This window comes from Pan troglodytes, chromosome 23, assembly GCF_028858775.2.
Source record: "Pan troglodytes isolate AG18354 chromosome 23, NHGRI_mPanTro3-v2.0_pri, whole genome shotgun sequence".
NCBI lineage: Eukaryota > Metazoa > Chordata > Mammalia > Primates > Hominidae > Pan > Pan troglodytes.
Genome location: NC_086016.1, coordinates 24,382,605 through 24,397,557, shown reverse-complemented (window position 1 = coordinate 24,397,557; position 14,953 = coordinate 24,382,605). Strand labels below are relative to the sequence as shown.

The following is a 14,953-nucleotide window of genomic DNA, read 5'->3' as shown; positions in this document are numbered from 1 at the left end:
TCATCTGGGAGTTTAAGTCTCTTTGTAGGTCTCTAAGAACTTGTTTTATGAAACTGGGTGCTCCTGTATTGGGTGCATATATATTTAGCACAGTTAGTTCTTCTTGTTGCATTGATCCCTTTACCATTATGTAATGCCTTTCTTTGTCTTTTTTGATCCTTGTTTGTTTAAAGTCTGTTTTATCAGAGACTAGGATTGCGACCCCAGCTTTTTTTTGCTTTCCATTTGCTTGGTAAATATTCCTCCATTCCTTTATTTTGAGCCTATGTGTGTCTTTTGATGTGAGATGGGTCTCCTGAATATACCACACCAATGGGTCTTGACCCTTTACCCAATTTGCCAGTCTGTGTCTTTTAATTGGGGCATTTGGCCCATTTACATTTAAAATTAATATTATTATGTGGGAATTTTATCCTGTCATCATGATGCTAACTCGTTATTTTGCACATTACTTGATGCAGTTTCTTCATAGCATCATTGGTCTTTATATTTTGGTGTGTTTTTGCAGTGGCTGGTAGCAGTTTTTCCTTTCCATATTTAGTGCTTCCTTCAGGAGCTCTTGTAAGGTAGGCCTGGTGGTGATAAAATACCTCAGCATTTGCTTATCTGTAAAGAATTTTATTTCTCCTTCACTTATGTAGCTAAGTTTGGCTGGATATAAAATTCTGGACTGAAAATTCTTTTCTTTAAGAAGTTGAATATTGGCTCCCACTCTCTTCTGGCTTGTAGGGTTTCCGCAGAGAGATCTGCTGTTAGTCTGATGGGCTTCCCTTTGTAGGTAACCTGACCTTTCTCTCTGGATCCACTTAACATTGTCTCCTTCATTTCAACCTTGGTGAATCTGACGGTTATGTGTCTTTGGCTTGCTCTTCTCGAGGAGTATCTTAGTGATCTTCCTTGTATTTCCTGAATTTGAATGTTGGCCTGTCTTGCCAGGTTGGGGAATTTCTCCTGGATAATATCCTGAAGTGTGTTTTCCAACGTGGTTCCATTCTCCCCGTCACTTTCAGGTACACCAATCAATTGTAAGTTTGGTCTTTTCACATAGTCCCATATTTCTTGGAGGCTTTGTTCATTTCTTTTCCTGCTTTTTTGTCTTATCTTGTCTTCACACCCATTTCAGTAAGTTGATCTTCAGTCTCTGACATACTTTCTTCCACTGGTTTGGTTCAGCTATTGATACTTGTGTATGCTTCATGAAGTTCTTCTGCTGTGTTTTTCAGCTCCATCAGGTTATTTATGTTTCTCTCTAAACTGATTATTCCATTTAGCTGTTCCTGTAACCTTTTATCAAGGTTCTTAGCTTCCCTTCATTGGGTTAGAACATGGTCCCTTAGCTGAGAAGAGTTTGCTATTTTGGTGGAAGTTTTATGGATTTTCTACATATAAGATGAGGTCATCTGAAAACAGAGATTATTTTACTTTTTCATTTCTAATTTCTTTTCTGTTTATTTCTTTTTCTTGGCTCATTGCTCTGGCTAGGTCTTCCAATACTATTTGGAATAGAAGTGGTGAAAGTGCGCATCCTTGCTTTGTTCCTGAAGTTACAGGAAATATCTTCAGTCTTTCAGATTGCACATGATGTTAGCTGTGGGAGTTTCATACATAGGGTTTACTATGTTGAGGTAATTTCCTTCTATTCATAATTCACTGAGTGTTTTTGTCACGAAAGGGTGTGGGGTTTTGTGAAATAATTTTTCTGTAGCCAGGGTCTTACCGATTTGCATCTGGAAAAGCCAATCTGTTCTATACCCACCCATACCTTCTCCACTATATGCCTGGTGTTAGAGAGGAAGGAATACCTTGTGTCCTTCAGGGGCCAGGGGCCACTCCACCAGACCCACAGCAGTAGTCACCTGTGTGACAGGGTGGGGGAGCAAAAGAGGCCCTCATGGGTAAAACTGTGGACTCTGCTTGAAGCCGTAGTAGCTCTTACCTCTCTATAGATGTTGACTGAGATGGGGCTACCCCTGCCACCCTGGACTCAGACATAGGCAAGGGTCCAGGGACAACAGGGGACTGGACCAGAATCAGAAGTAATAAGGTGAGGGGACTAGGCTCAGGCTCCTGTGGCTAATATCGGGTGACAGTTATAGGGAGTCACCCCATTTGTCCCAGAGTTGGTGGCTGTGTTGATGAGTCTTTCATGGAAGCCAGTTTCTTCCTCACTCTGACCACCTCCAGCTGATAACCCCTCTTAGATTGATCAGGTTTGGATGGCCCCAGAGCTTCCATTAATGGGATATAGTTTAAAGATAAGGGTGTGGAATGATTGCTTCATGCAAATCAGCCCTCTTCCCTTGTCTCCCAGCCCCTTCATAGGATCTCAATGCTGACAGTCACCTGCCCACATTTTCCAGGCGGGGTGGAGAAGGCCAAGCTGGCTGCACCCAGTTTCCTGTGAGGACACAGCTGCTGAGCTCAGTGAGCAGTGAGCAGATGACACAGGGTCACAGCAGGGGCTGGCTTCCTGGCTGTGGTCACCTGCAGACCCTTCAGGGATAAGTCCACAGCATCCAGTGCTGCCCCAGGCCCAGACCGACTGAGTCTTTCAATTTCTCCCTGCCTTTCTTCATCTCTTCCACTCCAAAAGAGACAACTGTGAGGGCCCTTGTGAATATGCATCTGTATTTATTTCTGTGCACAGAACTCTTGAACCATGACATACCTGCCTGGTCTACTGCTATTTTTAGTAAAGCCCTGGGATCTTCACCTTGCTGAAGTAGATTCCCTGACAGATATCAAAGCAGGGAGTCAAGCTTGATGAAGGGGAAGCCACTAGGAATGCAGGGCTGTGCCTAGAGCTGCCTGCTTCTTCCTCACTGAAGAGTGTGGCCCATTTCCAGGTTCCCAATTTCTCTCCTGAAAGCCCTGCACTCTAAGGCTTGGTCTCTCCTCTGCTCTCAGCTCACCAGCCTCCAGCATCAAATGAACCCGAAGTTGGTCTCTCACTAGATATAAGCAGAGCCAGGCTGAGCTCTTCTCTCTCTCACATGTTACTTATGCACCCCAGGCTGAAGCCCCTCTGTGTGGGGACAGAGTAGCCCCATGCATCTGGGTGTGACAGGACATGAGATCACTTGTCTAGAGCTCAGGCTGAAGCAACCCCTGGGGAGGCCCTGAATCTGCAGACTTGAAGGATAATAGAAAAAATAATTAGAGAAGTGAGGAGGCATCATTCATTGGGAATTATATCACATGCATTTCATGCTCACTGATGTGCTCACTTGAGTGTACCTTTGCTAGCAAAGCTCTGTCTTTGTAGTTAAGCCCCTAGACCCAGCATCAGTAAGGGGATGACTGCCCCAGCTATGCCTCTTCCAGGTTGTGACACTGTGTGGAGTTGCCAGATAAATTAAAGGGCACCCAGTTATGTTTATATTTAAATACACAATATTGTCTGGGGGATACATATACTGACTCTTTTTTTTTTTTTTTTGTATTTTTTTTGAGTCAGAGTGTCACTCTGTTACTCCACCTGGAGTTAGTGGCCCGGTCTCAGCTCACTGCAACTTCTGCCTCTTGGGTTCAAGTGATTCTCATGCCTCAACCTCCTGAGTCACTGGGATTACAGGTATATGTCATGAGGCCCAGCTAATTTTTGTATTTTTAGGAGATACGGGGTTTCACCACATGGGTCAGACTTATCTCGAACTCCTGGCCTGAAGCAATCCATCAACCTTGGCTTCCAAAAGTGCCAGGGTTAAGGTGTGAGCCACGGCGCCCAGCCTACATATTGATTCTTCATCATTGTTTTACCGAATTCAAATTTAACTGACCTCCAGTGTTTACATTTGTTAAATTAGAGAACGCCATCCCCAGGTCACAAACAGTTCCTCTCCAATCAGGACCACTGCCTCAAAAGCAATAATCGGGCTATTGTCAGGATTACATGAAGTCACAGTCTCAGGAATTAAAAAGTTGTTTGTCCATAGTAAGGTTGTAGTGATACTAAAGAAAACATAATGTGGTTGCCCACACAGACACAGACAGACCCCCTTGTTTCTACACACAGATCCTGGCTGGGAGGGAACATAAATGTAAGCATTCCTGGTCACTTCAGCTGAGAGAAACCAACAGGTCAGGAGACAGGATGTAGGAGGGGGAAGTGCTTTCCATAGTTCTCATGTGGCATCTTGTTTGTGTATTGCCTATTTAAAACCAAGAGAATAAAACAAAATTGTTGAATAATGGCGAGAAGTGAGTATAATCGCATGAGATGCAAGTAGGGCTGAGCATCACTGGAGAGAGAAGATCAAATGCCTACGGGACTCGACACTGTTAGGGGCCCCAGAAAATGTATTGATTTTTTAAAATTCAGATTAAAAGGAATATAGGCTACCCTGGATTCTATATGTGTATATACAAATGCAGGAATGGGCATGAAAGGCAAAATGGCTAGGGGCCCTCAAAGGTACTGATGAGCCCTTTATGGGATGAGATGTCATTCAGCAACAACAGGGAGAATCTCAAAAAGTGTGCGGAGTGAAAGAAGCCTCAACAAATGGCAAGAGAATGTTTGTGAACACTAATACCTTCCAGAAAATGGAAACCAAACAGTAATGACAGAGGAGGATCTGTGGCTTCCCGGGAGGGCATTGGGGTAGAAAGGGAGATGACAAAGGGTTATGAGGAGCTGCTGGGGTTGGTCACAGCTTTCATAGCTCGGTGGTGGTGATGCTTTCAAGGATCCAAAAACATGCCAAAATGGGTGTCATGGTATATTATAAATATAGGTGTTTTCTCGTATGGACATTATTCCTCCTTGGAAAGGGTTTTATTAAAAAGAGTAGGCTGGGGAGGAAAGAAGCCAAGCGATTCACCCTGAGGAGCAGGGACAGAAGGCCAACAGTCGGAACTTCCAGAAATCAGGAAATGAGGTTGATGGAGACACAGGTTCTGCATCAGGTTTGTGATGACACAGTTGGACCTGACACCTCAGCCCAGGACTTCGCTGCAGAGACCCTGTGTCCCAAGGTACAAAGAGATGGATGTTCTGGTGCCTGGAGGCCCTGTTCCTAGGAAGGAGCTGCTGTGCATGATTCTCAGAACAGAAAAAAAGAGAAGCCTCTACTCTGAGGCAGGGCCCTGGATGCCCCTGGACCATGGGGGAAGCTGCAGCAGCAGAAGCCACAGGCCATGCCTGAGCACTAGCAGCTGAGCGCTCACCCTCCTGGTAGAGGAGGAAGGGGGTTCTTCTCTCACCTCCCCCTGGGCCTGGAGCACTGTGTGAGCATTCAGGCTGTTATCCCATGCTTTGCAGTAATAATCAGCCTCATCCTCAGACTGGAGTCCAGTGATGGCCAGGGAGGCTGAGGTGCCAGACTTGGAGCCAGAGAATCAGTCAGAAACCCCTGAGGGCCGCTTATTATTTTCATAGATGAGGAGTTTGGGGGCTGTTCCTGGAAGCTGCTGGTACCAGTGTACATCATAACCTGCCCCGATGTTGGAGCTGCTCCCAGTGCAGGAGATGGTGACCCTCTGCCCTGGGGCCCCAGACACTGAGGGCGGCTGCGTCAGCACAGACTGGGCCCAGGACCCTGGAAGTGGGAGAGACACAGGCATCATGACTCTGCTTCTAGAGACAAGAGGAGAAAGCAAGAATCCATAGGCTTCCCAGGGACCCTCCCCTCGATCTGTATCCAGTCACCTGTGCAGTGAGCGAGGAGAGTGAGGAGGAGAGGAGACCAGGCCATGCTGGAGATTGTCCTGAGTGCTGCCTCCTGTGCCCACAGCTGAAGCAGAGCTTCCCCAAATCTCTCCCTGCCCCTCTTCATACTCTGAGAGTGGGAATCCCTACCTTGTGCAGCTGACCCTGATGAAAACACAGGCATAGGAAGAGCACAGGAGTCCTCAATTCCACCCCCTTAATCCCTGGGGCAGAGACCAGAGAAGTCCCTGCTGCACTCCAGGGTCTGAGAAGAGATCTCCACTTGGTGGGATCACAGGGGAAGAAGGAAGAAGGGACTCCAGGAGAACTAAGGTCATATGGGCATGACCTGAAGATTCCTGGGGTTCAGGTGAAGATGTAGGGAAGTCCACCACGTAGATACAGATGTATAACATTAGATAAATAACAGGATCTAGGAGAAGTGGACTCCCGGGAAGGAGAGATTGTGATTGGGAAAGACACCCTGGCAGGGCAGGTCCTCAGAAATCCAAGAAGTCCAGGAGCTTGTTGACTGGTTGGGCCTGATCTGCTGGGGCTACTGGAGAGGAAGGCAGGGAGGAGCCACGTGTCAGCAGGAGAGGTGAGGAGAGGGGGAGAACATGAGCAGAAGAAGAGGAGATGCCACTTTAGGACAGCCTGGATGGGAGGTGTGCGATGGGAATGTCCACATGTACAGGAATATTTCTAGATATGTCATATAAATGGGATCAAGTTAATTTTTAGATTGCTGTGAGAGAAGACAAATTCAAACTATCTTGCTATTATTCTAAAAGGCGGTGTATCTTCAGCAAAGGAAATTTGCTTCACAGGTGCTATCCTGGTGGACTGTAAGCACTGTGTTTTACAAAGGCTTTTTTACATTTCTTTTACCATCATACTGCTTTTTTTTCAGAAATATATATACCAATTAAAATTGTTGACATGTTAATACTACTTTTTTTGAAAGTTATGCACTTACCTTTTTGAAAATATACTCTGAACCTTTCAGACGTTATTCATTGAGAAGACCAAGAACATTCACTACCTAATGTATTCATGCTGTTGTTTCTGAGGAGTAAACTCTTGAAGAACTGGAATTAATTTTCTTAGATCTCGGGGTAATTCTTTTTTTTTTTTCTGAGACAGAGTCTCGCTCTGTTGCCCAGGCTGGAGTGCAGAGGCATGATCTCGGCTCCCTGCAAGCTCCACCTCCCGGGTTCACGCTGTTCTCCTGCCTCAGCCTCCTGAGTAGCTGGGACTACAAGTGCCCACCACCATGCCCAGCTAATTTTTTGTATTTTTAGTAGAGATGGGTTTTCACCATGTTAGCCCTGATGGTCTCGATCTCCTGATCTCGTGACCTGTCTACCTTGGACTCCCAAAGTGCTAGGATTACAGGCATGAGCCACCACGCCCGGCCAGATCTTGGAGTAATTCTTAAGAGGTAATGAAACTTTTCTTTGCTAACCCTGTATTTATCTAAGGAACTCTTCCATCTCTCTTTTTTGTGACAATGGGGGGTAGATACATGATTAGCATCATTAGCTGCTGAGGGAAAATGAGCCATGACCGGGAATGAGAACAGAAGAGTGAGTATAGAATTTTGGAAATCAAATAGCTCTAGACCTGAGGAAATAACATGAAATCATTTAGTAGAGGCGGCACTTTCTAGAAGGACACTGAGAAGGAAAATCTAAGGTTGAGTGAACTAGGAGAGTTCAGTTATCCCTTTAATAGTGGGCTTTGTGTCCTGAAGGGGCAGGGTCAGAGCTGAATCAAAGCCAGGTTGCTGCTGATCCCAGACCCTGTGACCAGGACCCAGGGAAGACTCTCAGCAGTGATATGGCTGACCTGGCGGAGCAGCCACCTTGAGATGAGAGCAGAAGGAGGCTCCCTACACAGTGCATGGACAGAGGGGGAGGTGCAGGTGCTGTGCCCTGAGTCTGGTCCTCACTTGAAAGAGGGGCAGATGGAGGACAGGTGCCGAGGTGATGGTAATCAGTGGCTTCTAGTGTGGCTTCTTGAACTTCTTCCCCTCCAACTTTTTTTTTTCACCTCTGGGCTTAGGAGGCCAACATGAGGGTGTTTATCTGCTTCCTGTCTCTCTAGAGGCTACCCGATTCTCCTATCCATGCCTTCTTGATGAGCATGGATGTGTCTTGGCCCAGAATTGATGTGTGAAAAGAATATCAGAAAGGCCAGAGAGCCCACGATGGAGATTTGTGAGTCAGAGACTCTCTTGCCTGTGTCCCAGCCCAGCTTTCAGTTTTCACAAGACAATAGCCATCACGAACTGAAGATGAGGGTGGAGGGTAGAGTGATTCACACAGGGGGGCTACTTAGGCAGAGCTCCTGGTCTTTTTCCTTTTCCTGTCATGTCTAGACCCCAGATCTCCCAGCCATGAGTTCAGCATGTAAGTGTCCTCAGCTGCAATGCTAGGGACAGGCAGTGTGTGGCCCAAACCCATAAGGTAGGCTCCCTGGTCCTCATGATGCTGTCATGGGAGATGGCATGAATGATTTAGTCTGGTTGTCCTGAAGGCTGAGATTCCTCACCAGTGGGTCAGGGAGGGCAGATCTTTCTCATTCTGGAACTTTTTTTGTGTGAGGATGTCATACATAAAACTGGAGAGTCATTTTGTTTCCAAATAGGAATTCAGCCAGGGGACAGGAGAGGTTATGGAGAACTAACATCTTATATATCTCAGAGATAAGTTTTCTTCTCCCCGTTGCCATGTGGAGAGGAAAAAGTCCTGTGACACCTTTGAACAAGGCTGGGGAGCTGTTCTCTGAGTTTTCATTGCGACAATGAGCTCAAGCCTTCCTGCAGCCCCCTTGCACTTGAAGGACCCCCCAGCAGTGTGATCACTGTGCCCCACTCAGGTCCTAAGGCCAGCCTTGAGCCTCTCCCCTCACCCAGGCTTCAGTCCCTCCTCCCCAGACACTGGTGCTGAATCTCACCACTCACTCCCGGTGACCAGAGCTGGTCCCATGGCCTTCACACTGCCTACCTCCTTGTCCATCTTCTCTGAAGCATCTGGAGTTTTCCTCACAAACTTACCTCAGACTCTGTGTCCTCCTTGTCCAACCCTCTAATGGCTCCTCTACCCTCCCCCACGCAAGCTCTCCTCCCCTCACTGTGCGATGCCACCTTATCACACCAATATTCTAACTTGATTCTCTTTTCCACGAGATGGTGCCAGCTAGAATATTCTAGGCTTATCTATCAGCCTTCATCCATTTTGGTATCAGTGCTGGGTTCGGCTACGAGGGCATAAGTCTTAGATGTCAGAGTCTCGGAGCTCAGTACAATCAAATTCCCTTGAAAGCCCCCAGTTCTATTGGCCTGAGAGTGAGGCTCAGCCTCCCCTCAATGCCTGAGTGGCCAATAATCCTTTACGAATTCTTATCTGAGGAAAGGAACCTCTTCAAAGCCTTTTTTTTTTTTTTAGCCTATTCTTACCCAAACTGGAACACACGAAGAAATGAGTAGATGGCTCAGGAGATCTGGTCCACCATCTGGGCCTCAGTTTATGCCACCCGTCCTCACTTCAGTAAGAGGGTCCTCACTATTTTCTGGTCCCAGACACCTCCTCCACCTCCCTCTACCATCTGGGGGGACTGGCTGGCTCCGCTGCCTGGTATAATGCCTGGGCCTCCCCTCGTCCTTGGTGGCTGCCTCCTTGGTGTTTCTGTAGAAAGAGAAAGCCAGGGGAGGCTGGGAAAGAGGAGAGAGGGGAGCCCTGAGTAGATTCCTGATTTCTAACTCTTTCTTCTCCTCATTGGGGCACTAAGAGGTGAGGAGCAGTTTGCAAGGGGTGGGGTTGGTGCCCTCTAACCCAGTCCTGGGCACATAGAAATAACTGTTTCTACAGATTCAGAGACAGCCCTTACAGAGTTTGGAAACAATGCCTGGGATGGAGGCCCTGGGCTGAGCAAGGTCCTCAAGTAGTCCTGAGCCCTCACCTGGCCATAGCTACAGTGAGGAGAGTGATGGCAGGAGGGTGAGGGAAGGAGTCCAGGTCTTGGGGAGCACCTCTGCTCCCTCAGGTCTCTAGTGAAGCTCAAAGGCCCACACCCCCTCCCCCCCTCCCTCCCTCCCCACACCATGGGCAGGCACAGGAAGGACTGTGAAGACACAGCTGGACCTGCCACCTCAGCCCAGGATGTCAGTGCAGAGACCCTGTGTCCCAAGCTGCAGGAGCAGGATATTCTCATTCCTGGAGTCCCTGTTCCTGACTCTGAGGACAAAAGTGGTGGAGCCTCCACTCCTAGGCAGGGCCCTGGCTGCCCCGTGGCCCATGGGAGAACCTGCAGCAGCAGAAGCTACAGGTCAGGCGTGAGCAGCAGCTGGCGGCACTCACCCTCCTGGGGGAGGAGGAAGGGGGTTCTTGTCTCAGTTCCCCATTGGCCTGGAGCACTGTGCCAGCACTCAGGCTGCTATCCCATGTTCCGCAGTAATAATCGGCCTCGTCCCCAGTCTGGAGTCCGGTGATGCCCAGGGTGGCTGACGTGCCAGACTTGGAGCCAGAGAATCGGTCGGAAATCCCTGAGGGTCGCTTATTATTGTCATAAATGAGGATTTTGGGGGCTGTTCCTGGGAGCTGCTGGTACCAGGATACATAATTATTCCCAATGTTGGAGCTGCTTCCAGAGCAGGAGATAGTGACCTTCTGTCCTGGGGCCGCAGACACTGAGGGCGGCTGCGTCAACACAGACTGGGCCCAGGACCCTGGAAGTGGGAGAAACACAGACACGGTGATTCTTGGTCTAGAGAGAGAAGGAGAAAGCAGGGCCTCATGGGCTTCCTGGACCCCTCCCCTGACCCTGTGTCTGGGCACCTGTGCAGTGAATGAGAAGGGTGAGGAGGAGAGGGGAGCAGGTCATGATGAAGATTGTCCCGAGTCCTGCCTTCTGTGCTCACAGCTGAAGCAGAGCTTCCCCAAGTCTCTCCCTGCCCCTCTTTATACTCTGAGAGAAGGAGGGTCCATCCATGCAAATCAGACCCTCCAGCTTTCTGATCCCACCCTGGGCCCTGGGTCAAGCTCCTCTGCCTGAGGATGTCAGAGAGTGCCAGGGGTGGGGCTGTGTGGTCCCAGGGGGTGGAGAGTTGACATCTGTGAGCCCTAAGCATAGGGCACCAAGCAGGACAGGTGGCGCTGGTCCTGCTCTCATCACACCCAGTCTTCTCAGGAATGGTGCGCAGGCGCCCCCTAGTGTCCATGGTGCGACATTGTACACCACCATTGTATGACAAGGTGACCAGAGCCTCTCAGAGACACCCCTGCCTCTCCGTTGTTCTGTCCATGGCCCCCTCCATCAGGGCCAGGCCAGGCAGCCCCGAGTCTTTTCTTCATGACCTCAGGGCAGACTTCACATTCTACTGGGTTCCTCAGGGGTGAATCTGTCCATGTCTCCTTGGCTGTTCACTGTATAGGACTCAGGTGGTGACTACACAAAGTCCTGTTATAGCAGAATGAAATCGAGAGCACTGACCAGCCCCATGGACTCACTTCCTCACCTGTGGGGACACCGGGTCCTCTCTTGTCGTGTGGCTGCTCCCTGGTGGCCAGAGCTGTCCTTCCTGTGTGGATTCTGCAGTGCTGGGTCGATAGGGAGCTCTTCCCTCCAGGATGGCCGGGGCACATTCTCAGAGGGTTATGCTGGTAAATCTTTGTTCTGTCTCTTCTTTTCCAGACTTGCAGTCATAGTCATCTGGATCCTGTGACCAGGGATCTCACCTAGGAGTCTGTTCTCCATCACTGAATGCCAGTCTGCAGGAGATCCTGGCGAATGACTTTGCAGTGTTTTGCTAAAGAGCAAAACAAGCAAATATGCTCAGTATTTGAAGATGGAAGAATTAAAACTTTAGCTTGTTTAGACCACAGTCTGCACTCAGGTGAGCCTGACACATGGTAGCTTTTAGGATCAACCATTCCAACTAGGATGTTTAGGAAATAATACTGTTCAAAATCACTAATGAGTGTTTTCAGCATGTCCTAAAGATGAGAGAAATTATTCATCTTTGATGTGTAATGAAACCTAGAAGATGATACATTAAAAACAATAAACTGAAGAAAAAAGATAACCGTATTTATTAAAATGAAACAAATTATGTGTATGACTGCAAGAGTTCTGGCATGATGCATCTTGGACTCAACAAATCTTTGTTTGGGGAATCCCATGTGGTTGGAGAACAGCAGGATAGTTATTTACTCTGGTGAGTCTGTCACCAGGCAGTTGTAGTACCATGAGGTTTTACATGCACCATTTAAACAATGTACTAGGCCGAGCACTGTGGCTCACGCCTGTCATCCCAGCACTTTGGGAGGCTGAGGTGAGTGGATCACTTGAGGTTGGGAGTTTGAGACCAGCCAGGTCAACATGATGAAACCCCATCTTGGGCCGGGTGCAGTGGCTCACGCCTGTAATCCCAGCATTTTGGGAGGCCAAGGCGTGCGGATCATGAGGTCAAGAGATCAAGACCATTCTGGCCAACATGTTGAAACCCCATCTCCACTAAAAAATACAAAAAATTAGCCGGGCATGGCGGCGGGTGCCTGTAGTCCCAGCTACTTGGGAGGCTGAGGCAGGAGAAGGGCGTGAACCCAGAAGGCAGAGCTTGCAGTGAGCCGAGATCATGCCACTGCACTCCAGCTTGGGCAACAGAGCGAGACTCCATCTCAAAAAAAAAAAAAAAAAAAAAAGAATGGTCTCTTTACGCAAGAATGATGGATGTGGATTTTGTGTTTAAGTCTTGAAAAAAGAGTCAGTGACCTCGAAATCTCTTGAAAGAATATGCAGAAAGCTTCCTGTGCACTCTCCTAGAGTCACCTAGTTCCTGAATTTTGAGAAGCAAGTGATAGGTCACTTGGGCCTTCAATGGGGAAAGTGATGTTCAGAACCATGTCACCTCAGGTGTACACTGCAGGTGACAACACAGTCTCAACCCAGCCATCCCCCATCCCACGCCAGCTGCAGCAACATTCTCTACACTCTCACATAAAAAGGGTTATCTGGGGCCAGGCACGGTGGCTCATGCCTGTAATCCCAGCAGTTTGAGAGGCCAAGGCGGGCGGATCATAAGGTCAAGAGATCAAGACCAAACACGGTGAAACCCCGTTGCCACAAGGAAAAAAAAAAATTAGCCGGGCATGGTGGCACATGCCTGTAGTCCCAGCTACTAGGGAGGCTGAGGCAGGAGAATCACTTCAACCGGGAGGCGGAGGTTGCAGTGAGCCGAGATCGCGCCACTGCACTGCAGCCTGGGCGACAGAGCGAGACTCCTGCTCAAAAAAAAAAAAAAAAAAAAAAGGGTTATCTGGGCTGGGCGCATTGGCTCACGCCAGTAATCCCAGCACTTCAGGAGGCCGAGGCGGGCAGATCACCGGAGATCAGGTGTTCGAGACCAGCCTGACCAACATGGAGAAACCCCATCTCTACTAAAAATACAAAAATTAGCCAGGCATGGTGGCACATGCCTGTAATCCCAGCTACTCGGGAGGCTGAGGCAGGAGAATCACTTGAACCCAGGAGGTGGAGGTTGTGGTGAGCCGAGATCCGAGATCATGCCATTGCACTCCAGCCTGGGCAACAAGAGTGAAACTCTGCCTCAAAAAAAAAGGATTATCTGTGCATTTACTCAGGTCTTCTTTAAGACCTGCGTCTAAACAATGTTTTAGGACTTCTAATGTGTAAAACAATTTTTGTCATACTTATCCTAAAGTATTTCATGCTTTATGCTATTTTCAATGTATTGACTTTTCAATTACTGATGGTTCGTTACTGACATAGAGAATACAATTCCCATCTGCATCCCTGTATTGTATCCCAAGGCTCATATTAAAACTCTCAGACCAGCAGCATCTCTGAGTCACTTCTAGACTCTGAGCTGAGATGAACCCCAACCCAGCCCTCTTGCCTTCTTCAATGTCAACACTGAGAGATTTTACCCCTGAGCAAGGGATGTCTGCCTGTGAAATGCGAGCAAGGTAGGACTTTGTTAGACCTACTTCTCCGTGGGAGCTCCAGTGCTGTTGATGAGACAACAGATGTCACCCCCTGAGCTAGATTTGGTCAGAGCCACCAGCAGGGGTGATTTCACTAGGCCAGGAGAGTAGAGGGGAGGGTTTTGTCTTACTTCCTCATGGGTCTGGAGCACTGTGTGAGTCTTAGAGTTGCTGTGCCATGTACCACAGTAATAGTAAGCCTCATCCTCAGGCTGGAGCCCAGAGACACGCAGAATCCCTGCATTGGCTGATGCATCATTGGATCCAGAGAAGCGGCTGGGAACTCCAGAGCCTTGGCCCTTATTGGAGTCTGAGTGGTAGTACAGGAGATACCGGGGAGGGTTCCCTGGCTTTTGTTGGTACCACCTTATCCAGAAGTCCCCAACACTGAAGCCACTGCTCAGCGTGCAGGTGAGTCTGACTGATGCTCCAGAAGATGCAGAATGGGAAGATGGCTGAGTCAGCACAGGCTGGGAGAGGGAACCTGAAAACACAGACATCATGGGTGATAAGGCAGTTCCCAGGGTAAAGCTTCTTGTAGGTCTGAGCCACAGGGGATGGTGTAGGTTGGACACTGAGACTCAGTTTATAAGGACTTTCCCTACCTGTGCAGTGAGAGAGGAGCACGAGAAGGAGAAGAGTCCAGGCCATGGTGGACACAGCCCCTGAGCCCTAACAGTGGGCCTGAGCTGCCCCAGGTCTCCTCTTCTTCTCCATCCTCTGCCAGAGGAGGGGCTGCTCATGCAAATATGTTCCCATCCAAGGACTGCCCAGCCCCTCGCTGAACCCTGGGGCTGAATCTCAGCTCACACTGCAGACTGAGGAGGAGGAAAGTTTGGTTCCCCCTTGGGAGGGCCCTGGGAGGAAGCACCTGCCGAGACCATACACAGGTCTCTGCTTAGGGGACTCTGCCAGGCCAGAGAGGACACAGCTCCTGAGTCCCCATCATTGAGCACAGGGCACAGGTTCCTTGGAGTGAATGGTTCTTACTAAGCAGCTGTGTAGGGACCATAGGGCAGTCCTGCAGCATCCCCTGATGGTTGCAAGGCACACACCTCCTGATATAGTGTGGATGTGTGTCCTCTCTCAATCTCCTGTTGAAACGTAATCCCCAATGTTGCATGTGGCACCTGGTGGGAGGTGGTTGGGTCATTGGAGAGGATTCTGCAAGGCTTGGTGCTGTCCTCATGACAGTGAGTGAGTTCTTGCAAGATCTGATTGTTTAGATGTGTGGAACCTCCCTGCTTACTCTCTTTCTTGCTCCCACTCTTCCATGAGAGATGTCTGCTCTCAC

The 14,953-nt window shown here is 48.8% G+C and overlaps 1 gene segment (V, D, J or C); it reads right to left on the bottom strand.

Moving 5' to 3' along the window:
- Nucleotides 1-11,387: 11,387 nt before the first annotated feature.
- LOC107970312 (immunoglobulin lambda variable 5-52-like) lies at nt 11,388-14,325 on the bottom strand. The segment is given in 3 exon segments: nt 11,388-11,462; nt 13,791-14,143; nt 14,265-14,325. Coding segments are annotated over 3 exon segments (474 nt in total).
- Nucleotides 14,326-14,953: the final 628 nt, after the last annotated feature.